The following is a 26,997-nucleotide window of genomic DNA, read 5'->3' on the forward strand; positions in this document are numbered from 1 at the left end:
GCATGCTGACCGCAACCCCTCTTGTCCACAATGGGGGCCAGGAGATGACAGTATGGCTACAGCACTGGATGCCAGCAGTCAGGAGGGGCTCAATGGAAACAGTAATCACACGAAGCAGCACAGGGCCCCTAGCACCTTAAAATACAAACCCTAACAACACACACAAAAGGTGTATCTCAACTTCCTTGGTTCAAAACACTAACAAGTGACATTTATTTGTTGAGTCACTAAAAAAGAACAAAGAGGGACAATTTAAGAGCAAAATTTTTTAATAAGCATTATGACAAAAATATGTCCTCATAATTGTTAGAAACGTGTAGAAAAATTATGAAGAATTAGTTTCCGAAAAAGCGTTCAGAATCAGTTTTACTTGATTTCTATACATAAGACTAGATCTGCCACTCACCCCAGCATGCTAGAAAATTGGCCACCATATCGTGGCGTTAACAGATACACAGGAGGATGGAGAGAGCCTCCCTTAAAAACCTAAAAGAGAAATTACAAATGTAAAAAATTTTAAGATAAAACAAACACTGATACAGCTTATCTTAGAACATTTGTTTAAAAATAATATGCTGGGAAAACCCAGGACATAAGAAAATATTTCAATCAAAATCACCTTGCACAATTTCACAAAATAACAATGGCCTGTCAGCATGTGATTCCTAAAAGTGTTTTAAATGGTGCTTTACTTTCTTCAGATAGTAATAAAGTCCCTAAGACAGGGCTAAAACACTTAGACATTGTGACCTAAAATAAAAAAGGCAAAACAAAGCCATAACAAGATTTTTTTTTAAAGTTAATGCCCAAATTGCATGATTTTCTTAAGCAACTACGTATTTTAAAAAGTACAGATAATCTCAATACAGCACAATCCAGTCTGCGAAGAACTTTAAAAAAATGGAGAAAATTTGGTTTTCAGCAGCATCATTTCATGAGATGTTTCAAGGTGACCTAGGTCAATACGGAGCAGACGTGCGTGTGTGTGCGTGTGCGTGTGTGTGTGCGCGTGCGTGCGCACGCTGGAAATGCATGCTTCCAAGCAACACATTCTCCAACATCATTTTCTTTTTTGTGCACTTTAATTTTTATCAAAGTTAAACATTCTCTTGACTTAAAGAATCAAACAGTTCTCTAAGACATATTCTGGGAAACAGCCATCCCTCCCATCTGCACACCTGACCTCCCATTTATCCTCCTGAGACAACACTGCTTTCAGAATTTACCTATCTCCATCAACCTTTCTTAACTCTTTCTTACGTCTGTACTTTCAGCCATTGCTGATTTTCCACTAGAGAACAGGAACTGTCCGCCTCTTTCATGTAACCCCGACTTCTTCCTGCCCATATGCTCTCAACAGGTATCTATCACCAGCATTTCACTTAATTAATATTCAAGGTTGACAATAGCATGCCTTGGTAAGCCCTAGTCCCAGCTACGCCATGGGACATATTATGAATACCTTTCCCACCCTGATAGATTTTTAATTGCTTTGTTTTTTCATTTGCTTACTTCTCTGTCCTAACTCAACCCACTCTTTGCCAGTTGTCCAAATCTCTCCATACACCCTGATGCATCAGGTTATCTACAAATGTCATCTTCTTGAAAGGCTTCTGCCCAGGTCGGTAGGGTAGACTGCCAGGAAGACAGGAGACCTTCAAGAGCCAAAGTGGGCTCCACAGGCAACTTTGGGTTGAACCACTATAAAGGCTCAGCTTCCCAAGAGAAAGAGGCAGATTCTCAGCCATGAATGAATAAACTTTCCTCCTTTCACAAAAAAACCACATGCTGCCACACACAGATGGTCAGTCTCCCCAAACAAATCCAAGGGCAAGTGCACAAATGTAATAGCTATAAAAATGGTCTAAGGCTGCCTAAGAAACCCAGACACACTTTCCATAGACACAGGCAGAGTCCTTGGCAGGTGCAAAACCTATGTCCACCATGCATATCTTTTTTGTGGTGACACAAGCCAATATGAGCAAGAGAAGTCATAATGGTGATAAAGACCCTTAGTCATTTCATACAGAGCAAGTCATTCCACATGGGTGCTGTGCTGCGCTAATCCACATGCAAGGAACACAAACACACTCCCTGCAAACACGCTAGAGGCTAATGTGAGTCAATACTCACTACGGCAATCTTTACTCACACTCAGCAGATGTTCCTGCATCTACCCAGAAGACTTCTAGTTTCTTCTCCATTCTATTCTGTTTTTCCAATTTCCTCCTATTGCATCTACTCCTTTTTTTTCTAAATTATAATAAAAAATTCTTAAACTTACAAACTACTAGTAACAAAAAATTCATCCTATCTTTTACTAGATATGGCTATGTCATGACAATTTAGTTTTATTTTTAAAAAATAAGTCTTGATTTAGCTGGGGCCTGAGGGTTAAGAGACTAGCCACTGTTGTAATCAAAATGATGCATTTATTCAGGGCAAATCTTAATTTTCTTCATCTTCAGAAGAGTGAGTTGCAAGAATGCCTATAAATCTGAAGTAACGTCAATTTACTGTCACCTTCACTGAAACTTGATTCCTTGAGCCAGAGGAAGGTCCTTACTGTAGTTGATGGTACTAGAGGGGGAAAAAAAAACAAATTCAATGAAGGGTAGTATATACATAATATAGAATATTTTATACCATTAAGAAAATCTAGCATTTCTATATATATAACAAGGTGAAATGTCCAAGATACAAGTTGGTAAAGAGAAAAATTAGGGTACAAAACGAGGGTGGTACAGATCCAGTTTTATAAAAGAGAAAAGACAAAGGAGAGAAACACAGAAATCTGGAAAAACACGTATCCAGTATGTTATTCATAGTCTTCAGGGCACAAGAATATGGGGATCCACTCTAGATGTCAGGTACACAAGAAAAGTAAAAAGAACGCAACTGACTTCAAAGAACAGGAACGAGGAAACAAACCAACCAACCAACCCCCAACAACAAAGAATGGGAACCAGGAGGGCGTGCATGTGTCTGGGACTTAAGGCACAGCCAAAAGCACCTCAGAATTTCCAGACAGACATCAAGTCACTGAGGCTCTAAGGGGCTAAGGCTGGGAATCCACCTGAGGTTACAGCGCTAGTGAGAAGCAATAAATTGAGACGAAGATGAGCATCCTTGGATCCTCAACCTGTGTTCTTTCTATAACATAACATCACATGGGCCTGACCTGCATATTGTTTTAATACAGTTGGGTAAAAATATTTCCATCTAAAGGAAAGGAAAAACAGCATACAAGTGGGGCGCCTGGGTGGCTCAGTCAGGTAAGTCTCCAACTCTTGATTTCAGCTCAGGTCGTGATCTCGGGGTCGTGAGATCCAGGCCTGCACTGGGCTCTGCGCTCAGCGTTGAGTCGGCTTGAGATTCTCTCTCTCCTTCTCCCTCTGCTCCTCCCCCAGCTCATATACCCCCCCCAAAAAAAAAAGAATAAAAAAAAAAAAAAAAAACCTCCAAAATAGCAAGTAGAAGAACAACCAACTCCTAGTAAAAGTCTCCCTGAAGCAGGCTCCGGCACTAGCCACCAGTGTGCTGGGTAAACGAGCCAATGCACCATCGAGAGCCATGCTCACTCCTGTGGCCTGCAGGGGCCCTGCACACCTCCCCTCTGCTACTGCTCCTACCATCTGCAAGAGTGGTGGCCCCACCCAAGGAGAAAACTGAAAGTACAGCTTCTCCCACTCTCTCCTATTGGTTGACCCTCCAATGTCCTGCTCCTCTGGTATCTCCAGACAGAAACCACCACTGACACAGTTTCACAGTCGAGCCCTGGGCACTAGCTGAAGTGGGACAAGAAAGAGAGAGAAGTAACAGTACAGGATGGATGCCCTGGGAGGGGACAGCCGCAGTTCGTTACAAAACCAAACTGAAGTGAAGCCACACGAAGACAGAGCAGTGGACAGCAGAAAAGCACATTCCAATGGCTTGCAGCTCAAACCCACCCTCCCAAAGCCTTTTCTTACCAAGTGGATCTTCTCATGTACTGTTTCCAGGCATCACTACCAGACTCCCGGCCACCTCCGGTGTGCTTTTCTCCTCCTAGACAAATACACAAGCAGCTCACAAATCGTGAGCAGTTTCTCCGGGTGCAGCCTCTACTTGGTAGCACGGAGAGAAACACACCAAAAGGAGACCAGAGCTACCTGACCAATGAGTTCACATTTAGCTCAGAGTATCTCCTCTACAAACAAAAGACAGAGACCAAATACACAGGAAAAAATAACTAAGGGGGGGAACCGCAAAAGGAATAAAGAGGCAACAAATCTGCCAGAAAGAAAAGAAAACCAACCTTACCATTAGACGAGATATTAAGATGGGGAACTTCTGGACAGTGGAAATATAATTTTCTCATTTAAGCTTAGCTATATACAATTTTCAATAACATATATACACTGCTTTTATAATATTCTGAAATATAAGATGAATGTCCTTATTATCATAAGAAGGTAATGATTCCATAAAACAAGAAAAGGATACTATGTACTAGCGTGCCATCAAAGCACAAGTCCTGGTGGTGTTTTTAGTAACAGGACAGGAGAAATCACTCAACAGAAGAGCTAGAAGAAAAATCTGAGCAGGTGCCTGGCCGGCTCAGTCGGTGGAGTGTGCGACTGACTCCTGATCTCGGGATTGTGAGTTTGAGCCCCACACTGGGGATAGAGATTACTTAAAAATAAAATCCTAGGGGCGCCTGGGTGGCTCAGTCGGTAAGCGTCTGCCTTCGGTTCGGGTCATGATCCCGGGGTCCTGGGATCGAGCCCCGCATCGGGCTCCCTGCTCCGCGGGAAGCCTGCTTCTCCCTCTCCCACTCCCCCTGCTTGTGTTCCTGCCGTCATGCTCTCTCTCTCTGTCAAATAAATAAAATCTTAAAAAAAATTAAAAAAAAAAAAAATAAATAAATAAATAAAATAAAATAAAATCCTAGGGGCACCTGGGTGGCTCAGTCGATTAAGTGTCCGACTCTTGATTTCGGCTCAGGTCATGATCTCAGGGTCGTGGGATCGAGCCCTGTGCTGGGCTCTGCGCTCATCGGGGAGTCTGCTTGAGATTCTCTCTCTCCCTCTCCCTCTGCCCCTCACCCAGCACGCAGGCACTCTCTCTTCTCTCTAAAGTAAATAGATCTTTAAAATAAATTAAATTTAAAAAATCTTTAAAAAGAATGAGGAAATTTCCCATATTAAAAAAAAAAAAGATGGAAAATAGGAGGGAAAAGATAACAAAATTAGACAATTCTTCAAGAGATAACATTCAAGTAATAGTTCCGGTATTTAGAAAAAGAGAAAAATTGGGGTGCCTGACTGGCTCAGTCAGTAGAACATGCAACTCTTGATCTCAGGATTTTAAATTCAAGCTGCATATTGGGTGCAGAGATTACTTTAAAAAGTGGGGGCACCTCGGTGGCTCAGTCAATTGTCTGACTCTTGGTTTCAGCTCAGGTCACAATCTCAGGATCGTGAGATCGAGCCCTGAGTCAGGCTCAGCATGGAGTCTGAGATTCTTGCTCTCCCTCTCCCTATGCACCCCCCAACATTCTCTCTATAAATAAAACCTTAAAAAAAAAGAGAGAAAAAGGAGAAAAAATTGTCAAAAAAAAATACTACCAAAACAGAACTAGCAAAAACACCCCAGCACTGAAAATTATAAGCCCCAATACTCTAAAGCTAATCACTGGCCCAATGTCCAAGAAAAATTTTTACAAAGATCTCCACTGACATAAATAGGAGACCCCCCCAATTTTTTTAAATAGGAAAAAAATTTAAAAAAAGAGAGATTGGAAATCAAAGTGGACTGGGCTCTTCATCCACGATACCAGAAATCATAATGCAAATGAATAACAACTGCAAAAGTCTGAGGAAAAATTATTGCAAACTGTGCAGGAAAGACACAGCAGGTCTGCTTGCAATGTTGCTGCCTGTGGAAACCTGGCTGCTAAATAGTTCCCTACACGGACATAAAACTCCTCCCCAATGATACAAGTGTCTCACAGGGCCTCAGCTGTTTTGGAACAATGCAGTTTATGTTAAACCCCTGCTTTCTCCTTCAGGCAGTCTGGAGTTTCAGTATATGCCAGGGAAAGGAGGCCTGGGTGACCAGCCCCCAACAAAAGCCTTGGGTGCTGAGTCACTCATGAGTTTTCCTGGTAGATGACATTTCACGTTTGTCGTCCCGATCCGTTGCTGGAAGAATGGAGCACATCCTGTGTGACTTTGAGGGGGAGAACACGGAGAAGCGTGGTTGGTTCCTCTGGTTTCCTCTTGACCTCACCGAGCATGATAGCATCATGTCACACAGACAGAAGAGGAAGGTTTAAGAAAGTTCATCTATGCTAACAGAGGGTCAATAAATAATGTCTAAAGTGGAGAAAGAGTAAGCAGTTAAAGCACACTACTTTGAAAAACTGAAGTAGGGGCACCTGGCTGGCTCAGTCGGTGGAACATGCCACTCTGGATCTCAGGGCTGTGAGTTCCAGACCCACGATGGATGGAGAGATTGCTTATAACTAATAAATAAAAAGTGAAAAAAGGGAAAAAAAAGGTAAATTTACTCAAAGTAGTTGCTAATGGGAATGAAGCCGGAATAGGTAAGTGGGAGAACCCCCTTTCCCATTTAAAAATTAACTTGGGCAGGCTCCAAGGAAGAAGAGTAAGGTGCACAAAGTAGTGTGGGCTACAAACAGGGAATAAAGGTCTGCAGAGGGAGAGACGGACAATGGTGCACACAGGCCACCAGGGCCGAGCCCGAAGGAAAGCAGGAACCTTTCGTCAAAGTCGGCACACTGAATATTAAGGGCAGCAAACACTGGGCTAAAACATTAAAAAGTGCCTTGAACGATTTAAACTGTTGGAGATATTAATGCATGTGTGTTTTTCTCTATACATATACAGACATACATTTAAGTATAAACAAAGTAATCTGTTTTCACTATACTTTCCCTCATTTTTGGTTGTAATGCTTAACACACGATTGTTGGTTGGGATGGCTTAAAAAAAAAAAAAACTATTAACCAATTTAAGCATTAAGAACTCAAGGCTTATTAAGAGGAAATACAAGCAGAACCCAATGTAAAAAAACAAGTTGGGATTTTATCTAAAATAAAAGCTAATGTTTAACACTTACCACACCCCTTTGCAACTAAAAACCAGAGTTTTTCGTGTGACAGAATCTGGCTTATCTCTAAAGCCAGGGGTTCTTAATGTTCTTTGGGTCATAGGCCATCCCCCCAAAAAAGAGATGCCACCATTTCAAGGGGTCACATATCCTAGGCTAAGGGCCCCGGCTCCAATGTGATGCTGTTTGAGAATAAAAAGTCAGATCTTGGACAATCACTCTGAATATGGCACATAAGCTCCTCATAAGCATGTTAGACCAGATTCTTACCAGGTTCTATTATTTCGGTTTCTTGGTCAAACTTTTCTAAAAGCTACTACTGCTTTGCCTTCACTGCCCAAATTGTGTACCTCCCCCCCAAATCCCTATGTTGAAAACCTAACTTCCAATACTTAGATAACCTAACTTCCAATACTTTGCTGTATTTGGCAAAAGGACCTTCAAGGAGGTGATTAAGGTAGAAGCCATAAGCCCCAAAAAGAAGTCATAAAGGTGTGGCCCTGTAACAATAGGACTGGTGTCCTAGGAAGGGAAGAGGCACCAGGGATGTATGGGCAGGCACAGAGAAAAGGCCACGTAAGGACTGAAGAGAGGCCTCAGGAGAAACCAGCACCGCCAACACCCTAACCTTGGACTTGAGAACATCAATTTCTGCTGCTCAAGCCACCAGCGCCATGGTGTTTTGTTATGATACCCCGACCATCTAACATACTGCCCCCAACATGGAAAAGGATTCTCTACATACCGAATGCACCTCCAATCTCAGCCCCACTCGTGGGGATGTTGACGTTCACAATGCCACAGTCTGATCCTTTCGGCCTGTGTGTAGAAAGGGAAGCATGGTTGAGAGCAACATATAGGAAATTAAGAAACAAAAAATCCAAACAAAACCGCTAAGACTCTCAATGCTCAAAAATGGTCTTTCAACTACGATGGTTTCGTTTTCTTTTTTGTAAGCCCATTCACCACACAAATTAGGCTTATGTAAATTCTCAAAATAGACAAATTGTACCCAAGCCAGCGAAAGATTCTGCCCAAATCCTTGGTAAAGATGCTACTTGAAAGTCCCTGTTTCACTTCATTATTCCAAGCAAAGACTTCTTCTTCATTCTGAAAGGACAGACAATGGAAGATGTTAGAGGATGCAGCGTTCAGGTCAAAGTTCACGATGGTACATTTCATGAGATGTACCAGTATAATTTCAGCGCACAAAAGTAAACTAAAATCTCCATCTCTTACTAATTCTGTTTCTCTTATATACAGCTTTGTGGGGTTTTCCCTTAATTGTACTCTGAGAAAAAGAGATGAGGACATGCTTCCATTCAAGCTACTCCATCTAGGAGCTAACATTTACTGAGCTCCTACTATATGCAAACCACTGACCTAAGCACTTTGCACGCATTTAGGTATTTAATCCTCATCCAATGATACAGGTTTTATATTATCCCCAATTTACAGATTAGGCAAGATACACTAAATAAAAATTTACTCAAGAATTCACTCACATACACACAGTACAAAACATAAAATTATCCTCTCTAGTCACATGACATGAACAACGCTAAGACGATTTAAATCAAGGTTTTTAAAAAGCAGTCCTGGGGTGCCTGGGTGGCTTAATCGGTTAAGCGTCTGCCTTTGGCTCAGGTCATGATCCCAGGGTCCTGGGATCGAGCCCCACATCGGGCTCCCTGCTCAGTGAGAAGCCTGTTTCTCCCTCTGCCTGCCACTCTGCCTACTTGTGCTCTCTCTCACTGTCAAATAAATAAATAAAATCTTTTAAAAATAAAAAGCAATACTATAATTGCAAAAAGATGTGATTCTCATTATTATATTTTAACTATTAATCATGGCACATTCAGACCTTGATTCGATTGCTAAATATTTGCTGGCATGGCTTGGGCCTGTCTCATGGTGGGAAAGCAGACCCTCTAGCTCTTTCCATCTGCTAAAACCCCCAGTCTGTCCACGGATACAGGTTACAACCCTAAGTCTTAGATCGCTCATGTAGCTTCTCATTTGTCTGCTGATACTCAGCACTCAGGCTATGGGACTATCTGGTCCCTTCCGTGTGGAAGCTGACCATCAGACCTACACAGCTCAGAACAGGTGACACGTGAAGGAGGGCCAGTCTCCATAAATTCCAATCTGGACCTCAGCCTGCCTTGGTTTCCCTGACAGCGAGCCCGACATGTTCCACGGTATATAGTGTTCATCTCATCACGGTTTAGCCTGCACCTTCAAACTCCTACTATCACAGTGACTTCCTAAAACCTCCCGAAAGGCTAACCGAGTGTAATTTCATACACCTTCATTTTCTTTAGTCTTCGCAGTTGTTTCAACATCAAACTCAAGAAAAGGGAAACAGAATCCATTTTTACCTTGAATTTAAAGACGTAAAGAATCGGAGCAAACGTCTCTGTGTGTGCAATGGACGCGTCGTGGGCCAGACCTGTCACAATTGTCGGTTCTACGTAATTGCCAGGGCGATCCATGACCTTCAGTAGAGAAATAAAGTAATGAGAATGAAGGCATTTTGCTTTCTGGTACTTCGGGTCAGAGGACACAAGCTTTCCCTATACTTAGGAGAGAAAAAATTAAACACCATTTATACAGATAAATTGTTTCCCCAAAGTAACTTCCCACCATGAACAAAAATCTTCTCTGTCTCCTGTTGATACTAACTTAGTTAGTCAGAGAAATATAGAAAAAAGAGTGAAGGAGCAAAAGCTGTGACATGTGACATGATCAAGAGACACTGAAAAAACAGTGACAGGTGGCTTTTTAAAAAGTTTATATAATGTAAAAATAGGTCATCTATACTGTCTGAAGACCGTATTATACCCCATCCCCAAATTCCTACGTGGAAGCCTTAACCCCCCCAGTGTGACTGAAATTGGAGACAGACCTTTAAGGAAGTAATTAAAGTTAAATGAGGTCACACGGGTGGGGCCCGAATCTGACAGAATAGAAGTCCTTACAAAAAGAGAAAGAGATACCAGAGACTTATTCTCTCCACACTCAATGTGTGGACACTGAGGAGGCGGCCGTGTGCGTGGTCTGTGTGCCAGGAACAAAGGCCTCACCAGAAACCAACTGCCAGCACCCTGACTTTAGCTCAGTCCCAAGAACTGTGAGCAAAGTGAATTCCTAGTGCTTTAATGACCCAGTGGAGCACCTGGGCGGCTCAGTTAGTTAAGCGTCTGCCTTTGGCTCAGGTTATGATCTCAGGGTCCGGGGATCAAGCCCCGCGTGGGGGGCTCCCTGTTCTGTGGGGATTCTGCTTCTCCCTCTCCCTTTGCCCCTCCCCCACCCCGCTCATGCTCTTTCTCTGAAATAAATTCTTAAAAAAAAAAAAAAAAAAAAAAACTGTAGGTTAGCCAATACTGTTCAAATAACTGATTTTGTGGATTGTACTTAATTACTTGTCTTCAAAATCTCTCATTTATAGTATTGCACATTTTCTTGCTTGTTGATTTGACTCCTGTTTCTTTTTTTGCTAAAATTTCTTCCTTTGTTGAGAGAGGTATCGGTTTCTAAATACCAGGATGCATGTTTCTAACTGAGCTTTGTATCGCGCTGTGGAAGTCTTCCACCCTGTCGTCTGTCCTTGCCATGTCCCCACGTGTCCACTGACAGACATTTCAAAGTTCTGTGGGAAATGCAAAGTCCACGGTTCTGTGGGAAAGGAGTTCAAAACTCTGCACCACTGCAGAGACCATCATGAGGGCTAAAATTTATACAGTATAACAATGGGAACACTACATCAATGGAGAAATGAAACCCAACTGTCAACCCACTGATTAGAGTGACATACTAACATACTGACCAACCAAACAGCCAACCAGTTATGCTCATTATTTTCATTACCCTTTATGCCAAAATTGCCTTTATAACCAATTAGTTATGCAACAATAATGTTTTTGGTAAAAATGCTGGCAGCAAAGATGCCTATTATGGCCAAACTACCTAGGATCCCATTTTTGATACCCTGCCTTTTAAAAGTAACCACTAAATACGGATTCTGACTGCTCTGAATACAAAGTCTTATACTGTCCCAGGAAAAGGAGGTCTCCCTTCCATACAAATTCCCAGGGACTCAATTCAACAACAACCACGGCTCTGAGTTTCCTGTGTGTCCTTCCAGAAGTGCTCCATGCATTTTATGTTGTCACTCACCAAAACACTGATTTCCCCCTTATAAAATGGATGGAGAAAAGAAAACACAGCAGGAGACCCTTCACCCATCTGCCCACAGCCCTGCCTGTGCCTAAGGAAGCAAAAATGTGTCACTACTAAGCCCAGGTGTCATTACCTTGCCACCATAGACCACGGTGCCACCTTCTTTCTTTGCTTCCTCCACTGCTCCCAGAAACATGTTCACTGCCTGTTTGGTGTGGAGTGGCCCATAGAGAACATCAGCTGCAGAGAAAAAGGAATGCTCTTAATCTCACCCTGAATGGCATCATTTTATTGTTAGACGAGCTCTCCCAATGAACAGCCCCATCTCTTCATACAGCCCCCCAGTGTAGAGCAGGAGTCCGCAACCTTTCCCAGTAAAAGGACAGGAAATACTGAATCCTCTGCAGGACATAAGGTCTCTACCGCAACCACTCATCTCTGCGAGGGGGGGCGAATGTAGCCACAGAAGACATTGAAACCAGGGGTTGGGGCTGTGTCCTGACAAAGTTTCTCTACATGAACAGGGGGCAGGCCAAATCTGTCAACCCCTGGGTTAAAGGAATGGCTATCAAAGAATCAGAGCACTGCATTAAAATTTAAGATCCGGGGGGCCTGGGTGGCTCAGTCAGTGAAGCATCTGCTTTCAGCTCAGGTCATGATCCCGGGGTCCTGGGATCAAGTCCCGCATCGGGCTCCCCGCTCAGCGGGGAGTCTGCTTCTCCCTCGGACCCTCTCCCCTCTCATGTGTTCTCTCTCATTCTCGCTCTCTCAAATAAATAAAAATCTTTAAAAAAAAAAAATGTAAGCTCCGTTTATTCATGACCATGAGATCAATCTCTCAAAACTTCACAGGCTCAGGAGCTGCTGTGGAATTCAACAGGAAGAGACGGATGCTGGTGGAATCCAGAGCCTTAAAGGGCACCAGGGGACAGAGAAGGGGATTCAGGTATGCCTCAGTGAGGAGGTGGCACCTTAGAGCACCAGGCATGGGAAAAGCGGGGTGAAGAGCATTTCCAATGGGAAGGGCAGCAGGATGGAGCCTGGGACACTTGGAGCTCTGTGAGGATAGAGAAGCTGGAGCTCAGGGAGCAAAGAAGCAAACAGTACATGGAAGTCAGGGTGGGTAGGAGGGGGAGGCAGAGGTCCCATCATGAGAGACTGTGAGCCGGATCCACAGGGACTGGGAAGGAATCCAGGTTTTAGCTGAAGAGCAGTTAGCAGTCACTGGAGTGTAGGAAGCAGGAATGCGATTTATTTGTCATCTAATTACATTTAAAAAAAAAAAATCACTCTGGCTTCTCTGGAAGCCAGAAGTGGAAGCAGGCAAGTCAGCTAGGTGACTCCCGCAGCCTTCCACAAGGATGCTCGTGGCTTGCACGGGCATTTTAAAAGTGAAGAGAGAAAAGCTCATCCGAGTCATCCCAACCGAACACCACGTCCTAAGCTCACCCACCAGCTGACCTTAAGCACTCAGGATCCTAAGCTAGGAGCAGATGTGATACCCCAAGTGCCCAATAACCCTGCTTCTTATGCCCTCAGGCCTCTCAGGAAAGGAAAAACAGAAAGTATAAGATCAGAAACACTGGTATGACCAGTTGTTAAAAACGAACATCTTTGAAATAAACTAGATACTCACAGCCCCATGGGTTCCCCACACGGATCTGCGCATAGGCCTTTTTAAGTCTATTTACAACTTCATCATGGATGCTTTCATGTAAAAACTAAGTGAAAAAAGAAACATTCAAGAGAATAGTCAAAAGTACAAATTTGTTAACAGTGTGCAATTTCCCATAATTGTACTGATTTACAACTCATAATGGTTTTTAAACACTATGACCTCTAAAAACATAAGCAAAGTATTAGATAACTTCTAATTTTAACTACATTAAGGCAATAATTTCCACTTGGTGGATGTTAGAAAAAAATTTTAAGCCATGCCTTTATCAAGTTTCTAAGGACCTATTTGGCCAAGCTTCACACATCAATTAAGCCTGTTTTTGTTCTAACGTGTTTGACATCTTAATTACCAGAGAACCTCAGGTTTACCTGTCCCAGTTGTGGTGAGCAGACACCACAGCAGAATAGTCAGCCTACTGATGCTGTGTAACACGCCCTTAGCCTCAGGCCAAGCAGGGCTCGGGGAGGGAGGTCTCAACCAGGAAGATCGCCCTTGGACTCACTCGAGGTAGGATATTAAGTTCCATGATCTGTACCCACCGATGGAGATGAACTTGTCAAGCCATCCATTCTCTGGGTTGGTCTCCATGTAACAAATGGATTGACAGTCATGGAGAAGTCCACAGTACTGGAATGGATTTTTCTACATAACACCAACTGTCCCTATGGAAACCAATCTGGGCAGTGACTAATGACATCCTCTAACATTTAACAGTAAATATAAAGCCTGATTATGTACACTTGCCCCAACACACAAAGGAAAAGTAAAACTCAGCCAAATAGACAAATGCTTGACTTCCATCTCACTTCAAATTTTACCATGTGATTATCTTTTGGAGTACTGATTTCCATCTTAGCATTAGCGTAGTAAATGTTTAAAGCAAACAAATTCAGTACATTGTAAATGTTCTATGAACATCCTATCCCAGATTTTTTTTTGAGAGCTTCAACTATGGAACAACGAAGGAAATACAGATAATCAATTGTAAAATACATGAAAAATGAATATGAAAAGTTACATAAAAAGGAGACTTACTTTCCAGATCTCTTTTTTTCTAATTTATATTATGTCAACCTTCTAAGAATTGGTTCATTCTCAATACTCATTTTATTCTCGTAGTGAGAATAAAAACACAAAGTCATGAACATCAGGGTTGTATCCCACACAAAACTGAAATCTAGCTCACATCTAAGTATGGAGATTAAACCTTCCAAACCCCACACACGGATGCTAAACCACATCCTCCCTATATGCTCTTAATACGGATGTGTTCTATACATTTGTATGCAGACTATGCATTCATACAGAGACAACAAACATACAGTCATTTGCTTTTCAATAAACCATGCCATATCAAGTCTAGATCTAATACCAGACTAAAAGGCCCAAAATAAAAATCTTAATAATATTTTACTACTTAAAGTGTTTTTATGAAAAAACCAAGGCTATCTTTTAGCAAATGATTTGCAAATTCTCCAAACTTTTAGCTGATTTTATTCTCTAAGTGACATTGGACTTTGTCCATATTGTTCTAGGTTTAAGACTGAAAACAGGTCTCATTCCCCAGTCAAACTCCAATCAATGAGCGTGAATCCACTTTTAGTTTGGGGTGGAGGGTGAGGCAGAGTCCCTGGTTGATCAGCACCATCTGCCTTGAGCAAGAAAGAGAGTAACAGGACCACAGATGTGCCAACCACGTCTGCAGAACCCATTTTTCTAGCAGTACTTCTACACCATATCCTAACAGTACAATGTGATCCTAAGTGGGGTTTGAAGATGTCATTCGACGTCATGTGCCCTCGCAGACACACTCACCAGGCGCCTCGCGGTGGTACACCTCTGCCCAGCTGTCCCCACAGCTGCGAAGAGAGCCGATGGAACAACTAAGCTGAGGTCCGCATCCTCAAAAGCTTAGAGAGACAAAAGATACCCATCAGCATTGCCAAGTAGACTTGCTAACTGGTACTAAGTGATGCCCCTGAAAGCTCAGGAAGAGACTATCAGCATTTCCCCTGCGCTAGAAGCATGCTCACATCACGGGGGCAACTTTTCTTTCCAGGAAGGATTACATAAGAGCAGAATAATGAGCTCTAAGGTCTTTACCTCAGTACAGATGTCAAAGGAGATTAATAATGGTATGTACCTCATGGGATTACTGTGGGGATTAAAGGAAATAACTCAGACCAAAGAGCTGAACACAGTATCTGTGACTACCCAGTGCTCACTAAATGCTAACTATATTTTTGAACGAACGCTCTTTAACCAGATGGGTTCAACCAGAATAAAGCCATCACCACAGACTTTTTAAATTTCTGGTGTACACCACAAATACATAGGCATTTACACATGATGATAATGATGGCAATATGCAAATTACCAAATTTTGCTTTTTATCACAAAATCCATGCTTCTATCAAGCAATCACCCTACTGATGTCCACTATCCAGAAGAGGCTCGTAGCCTATTTCCTTCTGTGCCCAACAACCGAAAAAGAGAATCAAGTCAACTCCAAGCCCACAGGTAAACGATACAATGCTTTAAGGAAGGGCTCCTTCCAGTATAGAAGCACTCAATTATTTCATTACAGACAACTTAATTTTTTAAAATATAAAGGAATCAGGAAGTTGGGTAAGAATTACTTATTCTAGAGAAACATATGGGCAGTTTTCAGAAAGCAGGAGAAGGTAAAGTAAGAAATCATGCCATACTAGAAAGTCTCGGGCACAAGCTCTAAGCCTCAGGTAGCATTTTCCAACATGAATACCTGTCCTCCCTAGTCATCTCTGCCTTCAAACCTGTGTGTCCTGCCTCACAAGTAAATCCTGAAAGCCAAAATTACGTCTCAGACGGACACAACAGAGGCAGGATGAGTTTCTATGAGAGTTCTTTATGTTCACTGTGGCTACCAAAGCTATTCTGAACAGAAAATAAACGAAAAGCAGCCTTACCAATAATGGCATTGTTTCCTCCAAGTTCTAACAAACTTCTCCCTTTAAAAACACAAACACACGTTAAAGCCCATTTTAGTATTTAACGCACACTGCAAGACAGCCTGAAATCACAGCCTGTTTCAATCACGTTCTTAATTTATTTTCAGATTCCAAATGTAGCATGAGTATTGCATCCATGTCAAACTTCTTTGATTTTCATAACTGTACCATGCTTATATGGCACAAGGTCTGTACTGGTAAGATATACACCAAAATATTTAGTGGTAAAGAAACACAATGTTTTCAACATTTCTTCAAAGGTTAAAAATAAACCAATAAGCACCCACAGTTTACGTGCATGCGTGCATGTTGCTAGAGAGAGAAAATGATAAATGGGGCAACACAGAAGCCACTGGGTGAATTCCATTAAAGGTATATAGGAATTCCTTGTGTTAGTCTTGTAACTTTTCTCTCATTGTGAAATTATACCCCCTGAAACTATAAGTCTGCGAAATTGTGTAATTTGCCAAGATATTAACCAGAGAATTACCATATGACCTAGCAATCCACTTCTGGGTCCTTAACCAATAGCTAAAAGGTGGAAACAACCCAAGGGTCCATCAAAAAATGAGCGAATAAACAAAAATATTATCCAGCTCTAAAAAGGAAGATTATGACACATGCCACCACCTTTAAGACATGCTATGTAAAGCCAGCCAGCCACAGAAGGACAAATACTGGGTGGTGATGCTACTCATAGGAGGTTCTTAGACTGGTCAAATCCATGAAGAAAGAAAGCAGAATGATGTGCCAAGGGCTGGAGGATGGCAGAATTGGGGAGTTCGTTTTTAATGAGGATAAAATTGGGAAAACAAAAACGTTCTGGAGAGGGATGGTGGTAACGGTTGCCCAGCAATGAAAATGTACTTAATGACACAGAAGTATACACTTAAAATAGTTAAAATGATAAATTCTGTTATATACTATATATATAAATATATAAATAGACACATTTCTTTTACCACAATAAAAAGTTAAGAAATTAAAAAAAAATTTTAAATCAGAAAGTATCAAATAGGCAGAAAGCTATGGCTCATGAGTCACCATGAAATCTCTCCTCATCATCTGATACAGCGCCTTCAAATCTCTTTCCTGTCCATTTATATTTTCTTGACATCACAGGAACTAATTTGCTCTTACACCTTCTCCTAAGTTGTTAAGAGCTGTTTAAAAATATCACTGCATACTACGGAACAAATTTTACTTAGCTCCTGCTCTCGTGTTAGATAATACTGATCACTGATCATCAACCTCTTGATTATCTAGTTCAGTCAGGGCCAAAGGGTAGGTCTATTAGAGCTCCTGATAAACATGCCAACTTACATTCCAGGAAAGTTACACAGCAGGCTACGAACACCATTCCTACCTTACACACCTCAGCAATAAAGAACAGAGATTTGCCTCGACTTCAGAGCCGTGTTTACTGCTGATCTTTTGAATATCTTTCCTCAAATGCCCTTTAAAATCCGCTTCTACGTAAATAACTACTACTTATTTGTGATATCAGGAGCACTTGTGGCAGCAGGAGAATATGTTCTCTCTCCAATGCTCTGAAACAGTTAAGCACCCAGGGGACAATATAAGGAGATGCGGCTGTCGTGACCAGAAGTCACTGCTACTTATCAGCTGTAGTCTTTACTACAACAGAGGATTTAATGATAGCCTGGCTGGCTACAGAGGACGACGATGCTACCTGCTAAGAAAAGGAAGAAGGCAACAGCGGAATCTACACCTAACATGGGATCCTGTGGCCTGGCCTCAAGGGAAGGGACCTATACATTCCGTACCCTCCTACTCCTCTACATGCTCCCTAACTAGACTCATAACCTCCAACCCTCTCCAAGAAAAGAACCTGTAACTGACAGCAGACGGATACGTGTTTCTAAAGACTATAATCCTTCTACTAAACTACTACTTAAGAGAATAACCAACTATAGCTTTGAGTAAGAAAAAGGGGAAAGAAGGAAGAGATGAATCTGCTCGTGGAAGCAGCAGGATTAAGGATCTTGAGCACCCCGGCACAAGCTTCTTGGGCCAGGTGTGGCTCTTCGAACAAGTATCTATTCAGAAGCTTTGCCCATTTTTTAATTGGGTTGTGTTTTATATTGTTGAATTTTAAGAGTTCTTTATTTATTCTAGATACAAATCTCTCATCAATAAAGGATCTGCAAATCTTCTCCCATTCTGTAGGTTTCTCTTTCTACCTTTTTGTTACGTTTCTTTGGAAGCACCGAAGTTTTATTTTTGATGAAGTCTACTTAATCTTTTGTTGCTTGTGCTTTAGGTATCATATCCAAGAAACCACTGCCTTGACTATTCCTATATTTTTTTCTATGAGTTTGACAGTTCTGGCTCCTATGTTCAGGTCTTTGGAACATTATTTTTTATGTGTAAGATGAAGTAGGGGTCTAATTTCATACCTATGTACATGGATATCTAGTTGTCCCAGCACCCTTTGTTGAAAAAGACTACTCTTTCCCCATTGAAATGTCTTGGCACCCTTATCAAAAATCAAATGACCATAACTGGAAGGGTTTATTTCTGGACTCCCAGTTATTTCATTGATCCTGACGTCTATCCTTATGCCAATACATCATCTTAATTACTGTATTTTTGTACCGAGTTGTGTTTTCAGGAAGTATGGGTCCTCAAAATTTGTTCTTTTTCAAGACTGTTTCAGCTGCTTTGAGTCCTCCACAGTTCATCTAAATTTCAGGATCAGCCTGTCGATTTCTGCACAGAAGCCAGGTGACACTTTGAAAGGGACTGCAATCAATCTGTAGATTACCTGGGCAGTATTGCTCTTAGGCTGTAACAATACCGTTTTCCAGAAAGTGAAGATGGGACGTCTTTACATCTACTTAGATCTTCTTTAATTTCCTTCAACGATACTCTGTAGTATTCTGTGTGAAAGACTTCACCTCCTTAATTTTTTTTTAAGATTTTTATTTTTAAGTAACCTCCACACCAATGTGGGGCTCCATCTCACAACTCAAAGATGAAGAGTTGCATGCTCTACCTACTGAGCCAGCCAGGTGCCCCTGTTTAATTTATTATTAAGTATTTTATTCTTTTAGGGGTACCTGGGTGTTCAGTCAGCTGACCGTCTGCCTTCAGCTCGGGTCATGACCTCAGGGTCCTGGGATCAAGCCCCACATCAGGCTCCCCGCTCAACAGGGAAACTGCTTCTCCCTCTGCTCCTGCCCCCTGCTTGTGCTCTTTCTCCCAAATAAATAAATAAATAAAATCTTTCTTTAAAAAAGGTATTTTATTCTTTTTGACACTACTGTAAACGCAACTGTCTTTTCAGAATTTCATTTCCAGGCTGTTCATCGTTAAGGTATAGGAATACAAGTGATTTCTGTATAGTGATCATGAATCCTGCAACCTGACCTTACTGAATAGCTCTAATGGCTTGTAAACTTCCTGTTTAAAAGCAACACCTGGAGTGCCTGGGTGGCTCAGTTGGATAAGCATCTGACGCTTGATCTTAGGGTCTTGAGTTCAAGCCCTGCACTGGGCTGCGTGCTGGGCATGGAGCCTACTTTAATAAATTAATTAAAGGCAATGCCTTCGGGATGGGGAAAATAAACAAATAAAAGCAACACCTTTATAGCAAAACACCTGGCAGATTTAGTAGTCAAGTCTCACTTTAGGCTAGGGTTAGTCAAAATTCAGCAAAACCGCCAAAAACTGACAGTCGATATTATCCTTGCCAAACACTTCTGACAGCAATCAAGAAATGTATTTGATAGGATTTCGCTTTGGTCGTTTAGAGGAAAAATGACATGCCTTCCCAAATTATGCTCTTAAGGTTGCAGTCTCCCCATTCATAACTGTACCCCTTTTCTCTTTTACTTGGACATTCAAACAAACATGGCCGGTGTCCCCACTGAAAGGAGAAAAACCCAACTTTGAGATTTCATATCCACAGCTGAGGGAACAGCAATGCTCATGAGAAAGCCAACACTTACCAAACCTCTCCTGCACCATAAGGGCCACCTGTTTTCCCACCTGGGTGCTCCCGGTGAAGGACAGCAGGTTCACCCGCTCATCTTTGGCCATTGCTGTGCTGCAGGGGAACAAACAAGGTCACCCAGGCAGAGAAGCCCAGCAATGGCGCCACCTACTGGCACCAGGCCAGAGCCCTCTGACAGGATTCCTCATCGCGATACAAGTAAGTCTATCCCAAGAGTGTGAGGAAAGGTCTTCATGAAAATGAACTAGATTTTCACAAGCAGAACCATACAGTCCAACAGGCTCACCTGGTTTGGGAGCTCTGTGTACACAGAAATCACCTTGAGGACACTGTTAAGGATGAAAGTCCTGGGGCACCTAGGTGGCTCAGTTCATTAAGCTGCCGACTCTTGGTTTCGTCTCAGGTCATGATCTCAGGGTCCTGGGATCTAGCCCCACATCGGGCTCCACACTCAGTGGGGTGTCTGCTTCAGGATTCTCCCTCCTTCTGTCCCTCCTCCCACTCACTCTTGAGTGCTCGCTCTCTCTCAAATAAGTATATAAAAAAATAAAGGATGAAAGTCTTTCCTATACATCATAACCTTAGTATTTCCTTGGTGAGCACCCCAATTATGTTGCACACTCCTAAACTATTAATTCCTTTAAGAATTAAAAGTCTGAAGGGCGCCTGGGTGGCTCAGTCGTTGGGCAGCTGCCTTCGGCTCAGGTCATGATCCCAGGGTCCTGGGATCAAGTCCCGCATCGGGCTCCCTGCTCAGTGGGGAGCCTGCTTCTCCCTCTCCCACTCCCCCTGCTTGTGCTGTGTCAAACAAATAAAATCTTAAGAAAAAAAAAAATTAAAAGTCTGAACACTATAGGGAAACATCCTAAGTATCTCTCTTGGAAGCTCACTTTAAATAAAGAGTGTGCTAGGATTTCTAGTTACCTCTAAGAAATATAGACCAGACCCTATAGTTCTGAATATCTTGGCTCTGGGTTCTGGGCTTTAAAGGGCTTGGTATGGGCCAAGCAGATCAGCCACAGCATGAGACTAACCGTCAGGCTGGGACAGCTTGATGGGATAATGCATGCAGATGTCCCCAGGTTCAGCCCAGCAAACATGAGCACTGATACTCAGAGTGGCTGTTACTTAAGGCACGCCTGCAAACACTCCTCCATCTGAGCTATTCCAAGACCCATGTGAAGGACTGGATGCTCAAAGAGCACAGAAGACTAGGTCTTTTGTTACAATGCTGTAAATGACATGTAGATGATATTTCACTAGGTACTCTACATGTAGAAGTTGTATTTCCTAATATTTCCTCATTTCTATCAAAAGGACAAATGTATTATTCCTTTTTGAGACTGACCAGTAAGTGGAGTAGCATGGTAAGTGAAGGAGGGAGACCAATGTTTCAACAAAACCAGTGTGGGTTGTGACTCTGATGAGAGCACACCTAACTGAACTCTAGGCCAGTAGTAGTAACTTCAACTTTCATCATGGATCAGGGCAATTATAGCTCCCAGCTTAAGAGGCTCTGATACCACGCTAAGTTAAAGAAACCAGACACAAAGCCCACATGTTGTAGGATTCCATTTACGTGAAATGTCCCCCAAAAGGCACATCTAGAGAGACAGAAAGTACATGAGTGGTTGCCGGGGTGGGGGAAGGGAGGGGATGCCAAGTGAGTGCTAATGTGGGTGCCGGGGGGAAGGGAGGGGATGCCAAGTGAGTGCTAATGTGGATAAGGCTCCTTTTTGGTATAATGAAAATGTTCTCGAAGACAATAATGGTGATGGTTGCAAACACTGTGAATATTCTAAAAACCGCTCAATTGTACCTTTTTAAAGAGAGAATTTTACAGTATGTGATTTATATAGCCATTTTCTAAAAACAATACATATTTTAAAGAGATGCCATATCCCCAGAGGTCCCTTTTTTGTTCAGCTGAGGAACCTAGACAACAGGACAGGTTCTCAGCTGAAGGGGTGAGACACCAGACCCATCCAATTCCACGGTTTGGCTTTCTAAGTAAGCACCTCTACGAACTAAGTGGCAGGAAGCCACACACTTCCCAAAGTTACAGGAGTTTCTTATTTTAGGCCATAAACACCTCACAAAACTAGCTCTGGCCAATTAAAAAGATAATTCTTACTCATCCTCCAATAAAGGCAAAGCCCAATGAGGTATGTGATAGTAACGATTCGAAAAAATCCCTCTCCCCTCCTCAGCTGTCCTGGATTTCATTACTCTAATAAAGATGATCCTCACCAATCGACCCAGAATCCTTCAACAGAGAGCTGCTCTGGGCCCACTGACCTACCCGATGTCCGCTCCACCACAGGTCAGGGAACAGATCGCACCAGGCAGCTGGTTGTCCTCCAGGACCTTGGCTATTATCCTAGAAAGGGAAAAACAATTACTAAGAAAGGGAACAATTTCATTTCTAAGGGTTTTTTTTAAACTAGGAATAATTTCCCACCACCTGACTTTCCTGTTGCAACTCTCTCCCCGCTCCCTTACCTCCCGCCCCAAACACGCAGGTCTGGATGTCACCTGACATATTAGACACAAGATTTTCCAACACCTTAAAAACACAACTTATTTTCCCTAAAATCTTAAGAAGAAAAATACATGGGGCACCTGGGTGGCTCAGTCGGTTAAGCGTCTGACTCCTCATTTCAGCTCAGGTAATGATCTCAGGGTCGGGAGGATCCAGCCCTCCAACAGGCTCCACACTGGGTGTGGGGCCTGCTTAAGATTTTCTCTCCCCCCTCTCTGTCCCTCCCCGCCCCCCACCACTTCTCTCTTAAAAGAAAAAAGAAAAATACATGCACAAAAGTCAAAGACACAATGCACTGGTCAGGTAGCTCAAGTGTTCATTGTTTTCAAAGATTTTCTGCCCAACTCTGAACACATGGCTGGATTCAAGATGGCAGACTGATCTTAGGGCATTTTTTTGGTCTCTTGCCCCAAGTCCATTAAAATGAGGGAAAGACATAAAAAGGAATAAGGACCATAACCTAGAAAAACGAAGAAAAGGAAAGGTGGTTCCCATCAGCAAATGAGAAGGTTCAACACGTCGCTGCAAAGAGATACCACAGCCAGGTAAGTGGTTGAGGATGAAACAGGGAACGGGCTTCAAACTTAGAGCCGCTGAGGAGACAGAGTAGAGGGGGCTGGACCTGCCGGCAGCACCTAAGTGAGTTCAAGACTAGTGCCCACTGGCCTCACACCAAATCCTTGAGTCCAGAAGTATCAGCAGCCTGCAGGCTAGAGCACTGTGGGCCAGCAGAGCTTTTTCTTAAACATTATCCTACAACTTACGTTATTTGAGTTAAACACAGTTCAATGCCACTTAAATCTGACAATGAGCTGTAAAAAAGGGCTCCAGTGATCCTGGTTTCTCTGACGTTGGGTTCTTTTCATTCATTTTGAGCATCCTGAGGCATTCGGGCCCAGAGAGAGCCAAGGCTCTTTTCATCTATCATCCTAACCTTCCAGCAACTTTCTAATTTAAATTTCACCAAAAAATCTAAATCCTATACCCACTTCCATAAAAAAGATCTCTTTGTTATACATATATTCTCCAATTGTCCCCCAAAATGTCCTTGATAGCGATTTTTTTCCTGTCCATCAAGGATCACACATGCAGCAGTCGTGTCTGAGACGAGACGTCAGGTTGTACAATTTCTTCCAGGGACTTAGGGTGTATCTACTGTCTGCGTAAGGAGACAGACTATTCTTCAAGGGTGGGGATTCTGCTTTGCACCTAGGCGTTCATCAAACCATCTCCCGTACTGCATGAGCCTCTCTGAAGAAGGTTAACTCTCTGGCTGTGCTGCCCTGGTTGCCTGGTAAATGCTGGAATATCAACAAGGCTACAGAGACACAGCATGACTTACGTTAGACATGACCCCTGAACTGGTCAACTCCACCTAGACTGGGATGACAACGTGAGAACTGGAAATGGGAACCTCAGGCTTTTTGGTCGTCCCTGAGCACAGGGACTCTTGGAACTTCATGTCCCTTGTGGGTAGCTAAGAGCTCTGCCTACGGAATTGTTCCAAGACATTTTGGGTACTGTGGGTCAGCTGTCTGTCAAATAAATAAAATCTTAAAAAAAAAAATTATCTGGAGTCGGCCATGTTCCCATATGAACATTTCAAATCCTCAGACTATTTATTTTTTAAAGATTTTATTTATTTATTAGACAGACAGAGACACAGCGAGAGAGGGAACACAAGCAGGGGGAGAGGGAGAAGCAGGCTTCCCAGAGAGCAGGGAGCCCGATGTGGGGCTTGATCCCAGGACCCTGGGATCATGACCTGAGCCGAAGGCAGACGGACGCTTAATGACCGAGCCACCCAGGTGCCCCCCTCAGACTGTTTAGCGCAAATACAAAAATAAGCTCAAAGCAGCAATCACCTAGAACATTTGGAACTGTTACTGTTTAGCGCAAATACAAAAATAAGCTCAAAGCAGCAATCACCTAGAACATTTGGAACTGTTATCAAAATAGGTATTTTAAACCAGCTGCTTAATAACAACTGGCAAGTCTGTTTACTATATCAAGAGTAACTGTTTTGAGTTTTTTTGTTTTTTAAACTGCCTGGGAGGCAGCTCTTTCTGCCCACAGGTCCTGCCCCCGTGCTTTAATAAAACCACCTTTTTGCACCCAGAAAAAACAAAAACAACAACAAAAAACCTGTAACAACAACAAAAAACCCAAAAACCAAAAAAACTGCCTGGGAACCTCATCATTTTTATAGCCGTGTCCCGTCTCATGTCTCATGTGTTTTGCAGATTACAGTTGTCTGTATTACTTAATTATAATTTAAGTATAATTATAATGATAAATTTTAATTAAGTCAATAATAATTTAATTATTCAATTTAATTATCTTGCCTTGGAGGATAAGTTTCCTCAATATCACATATTTCTTTCAAGCAAATACTAACACACACTACTCTCTTTTTCAGCCCACGTTTCAATTCCTAAGCCACTGTCCCTAACTGAACTTCTACCATTAAGGACCCTCTTCCATAGAGACGCCACATGCTTCCTATGAGCAATTCTTCTAGCAGAGAAGGCAGACTATGCAACCAATGGAACATCAAGGACTGTCGATAATCATCACTCTACATGGGAAGGCATCCTCCTCTCTACAGGATCTAAATTCCACAATGACAGAACAGTAACACTGATTTTATGACCTAATCAGATTTGTCAAGTTCTCAAAAATGAAAAAAAATTTTTTGTAATCCAAAAATGAAGTACATTTCAGACATTGTTAGAATCAGTAGAACAGTGTTGTCATTTCTTTCTGTTTTGCTAACCACTGATTGAACAAAAGCAATAAATGCAGTAGCTGGGTAGAAGTCAAAACCATGAACACGTTCAGCAGTTACTAAATACAGCTCCTAAATTGCACGACTTCCTTTCCCCTGGATTTGTTTTTATTTGCCAAGTGACATAAAGGTTTATAAGAGCTCAATTTCAACATGTTAATCAATATCTGGCATGTTTCCAAAGAGTTCAATGATATGGCTCTGAAAGAGCTCCATATGCTGTAAAATGATTATCAAAATGTTACTACAATCCAAGGAGAAAGAGGCTATCCAAGTTCCATGCTTAAGTAAATGTGACCCTTCCACACTGAATTAAAAACCAGGGCCTACTGATCACCCTTTGAGATTATTCAACACTCAGGAAAAAGAAAGCCACACATACTTACTTTGTGACAGCTACACTAATGAGCGAAGTTGTTGGAGCTCCTTTCCTTGAGAGGGTTAAAAAAAAAAAAATAGGCAACTTAATTTGGTGGAAATCATAAGTACCTTTTACTGTCAAGCAGAACCAAAAGTCTTTGTGACAAGTTCTGTCCAGTTAGACCACGGAGCCTAGTAACTGAAATCAGAATCTGTCCTTCTTCAGCTTTGTGTTCCTGGGACCCACGGGACTATAAAATTTTGAAACATAAAAATGACAATTTTGAACCTGCTTGCTGCACTGAACACAGGAACTGTTACATTAACCTTTGTCAATTATGGAAATGGACATCTAGCAACATGAACTTCCGAAGTTCCCCAGAAGGCTCACGGGGCTGAGAAAAGCCATACGACTAGTCTTTATGGACTCAAATACCGGAAAGCGTGGGTCTCTTTGGCACCATGGTGCCAAATCATTAATCTCCCAATGATGCCTGGCTTTTGTAGACAGTCTGTGAATATATTCAACTGAATACAACATTATGGTTAAGGGAGTAAGTGGGACAGATGCCAAAAAGGCCAAGACAACTCTCCTGGCTTTCCTGATCTCACCATGGAAGCTACAAACAGGGAAGTGTTTTGCCATCTACGAAATAGACATTTCCCAACTAACTTCTACTATCACATATTTTATAAAGATGTAGAAGTTAATTAGCGATGGGAACACTGGCCAAGGGCTGCAGAATCACTTCCAGATTCACTATGAAATTTTTATGGGTGATGGGGGGGGGGGGGGAGTCAAATTTCACAAAGAAGGTTGTGGCTCTTTCCAAGTTCTTGTCTCTCCAACTTTTTAACTTCTTCCTAGAGTGGGGTATAAAGAATACATCCAGGTCTTTGTTCCCAGTTTCTGAAACAGCATCAGAACCCCTTGGAATTTCCTGAGGGGTATGTGTCTTTGTTATGCTAACGAGGTGACTTGAGGGGGGTGGTTGCTAGCCAGCTGCCGGACAGGGGGGCTGGTCACCATAAAATCCAAGGATGTGATTAGAGGGTTGGAACTTTCAGCCCTCCCTGACTCCCTCCACCTATGGGGAAGGGAGGAGGGCGGAGAGAGCCCAATCACATGTCCAGCGATTTAATCAACTGTGCCTTTGTAAGGAAATCCCAAGAAAAACTGTAGACACCAAGATCAGTGCAGCTTCTTTGGTAGGTAGGGTGACATGCCCAGCTAAACTGGGAGAAGGCATAGAAGCTCTGCATCTGGTTCCCTTTTACACCTTACCCTATGTGTATCCTTTAAAATTAAACTATAATCAAGTGCCTGGTTAGCTCAGTTGGTAGAGTATGAGACTTTTAAAA

At 42.3% G+C, this 26,997-nt stretch overlaps 1 protein-coding gene across 2 annotated transcripts in view; it reads right to left on the reverse strand.

Moving 5' to 3' along the window:
* Positions 1-251: 251 nt before the first annotated feature.
* Positions 252-26,997, reverse strand: part of ALDH7A1 (aldehyde dehydrogenase 7 family member A1) — a 42,341-nt gene continuing 15,595 nt past the window's right edge. Inside the window, exons 7-19 of one of the 2 annotated variants that reach the window (XM_025860916.2) lie at positions 25,662-25,706; positions 22,248-22,325; positions 19,941-20,038; positions 15,925-15,966; positions 14,792-14,886; positions 12,935-13,019; positions 11,432-11,538; positions 9,498-9,614; positions 8,129-8,226; positions 7,862-7,935; positions 3,972-4,047; positions 2,524-2,580; positions 252-486 (exon numbers count right to left, since the gene is read on the reverse strand). In XM_025860916.2, the coding sequence (XP_025716701.1) occupies positions 2,526-2,580; positions 3,972-4,047; positions 7,862-7,935; positions 8,129-8,226; positions 9,498-9,614; positions 11,432-11,538; positions 12,935-13,019; positions 14,792-14,886; positions 15,925-15,966; positions 19,941-20,038; positions 22,248-22,325; positions 25,662-25,706 (970 nt within the window). In that variant the 3' untranslated portion in view covers positions 252-486; positions 2,524-2,525. Of the gene's footprint in view, positions 487-2,327; positions 2,581-3,971; positions 4,048-7,861; positions 7,936-8,128; positions 8,227-9,497; positions 9,615-11,431; positions 11,539-12,934; positions 13,020-14,791; positions 14,887-15,924; positions 15,967-19,940; positions 20,039-22,247; positions 22,326-25,661; positions 25,707-26,997 lie in introns of those variants that run through there. The other variant, XM_025860915.2, reaches the window with a different exon arrangement.

This window comes from Callorhinus ursinus, unplaced genomic scaffold (assembly GCF_003265705.2).
Source record: "Callorhinus ursinus isolate GAN/ISIS: 27379988/994484 unplaced genomic scaffold, GSC_fseal_2.0 scaffold30, whole genome shotgun sequence".
NCBI lineage: Eukaryota > Metazoa > Chordata > Mammalia > Carnivora > Otariidae > Callorhinus > Callorhinus ursinus.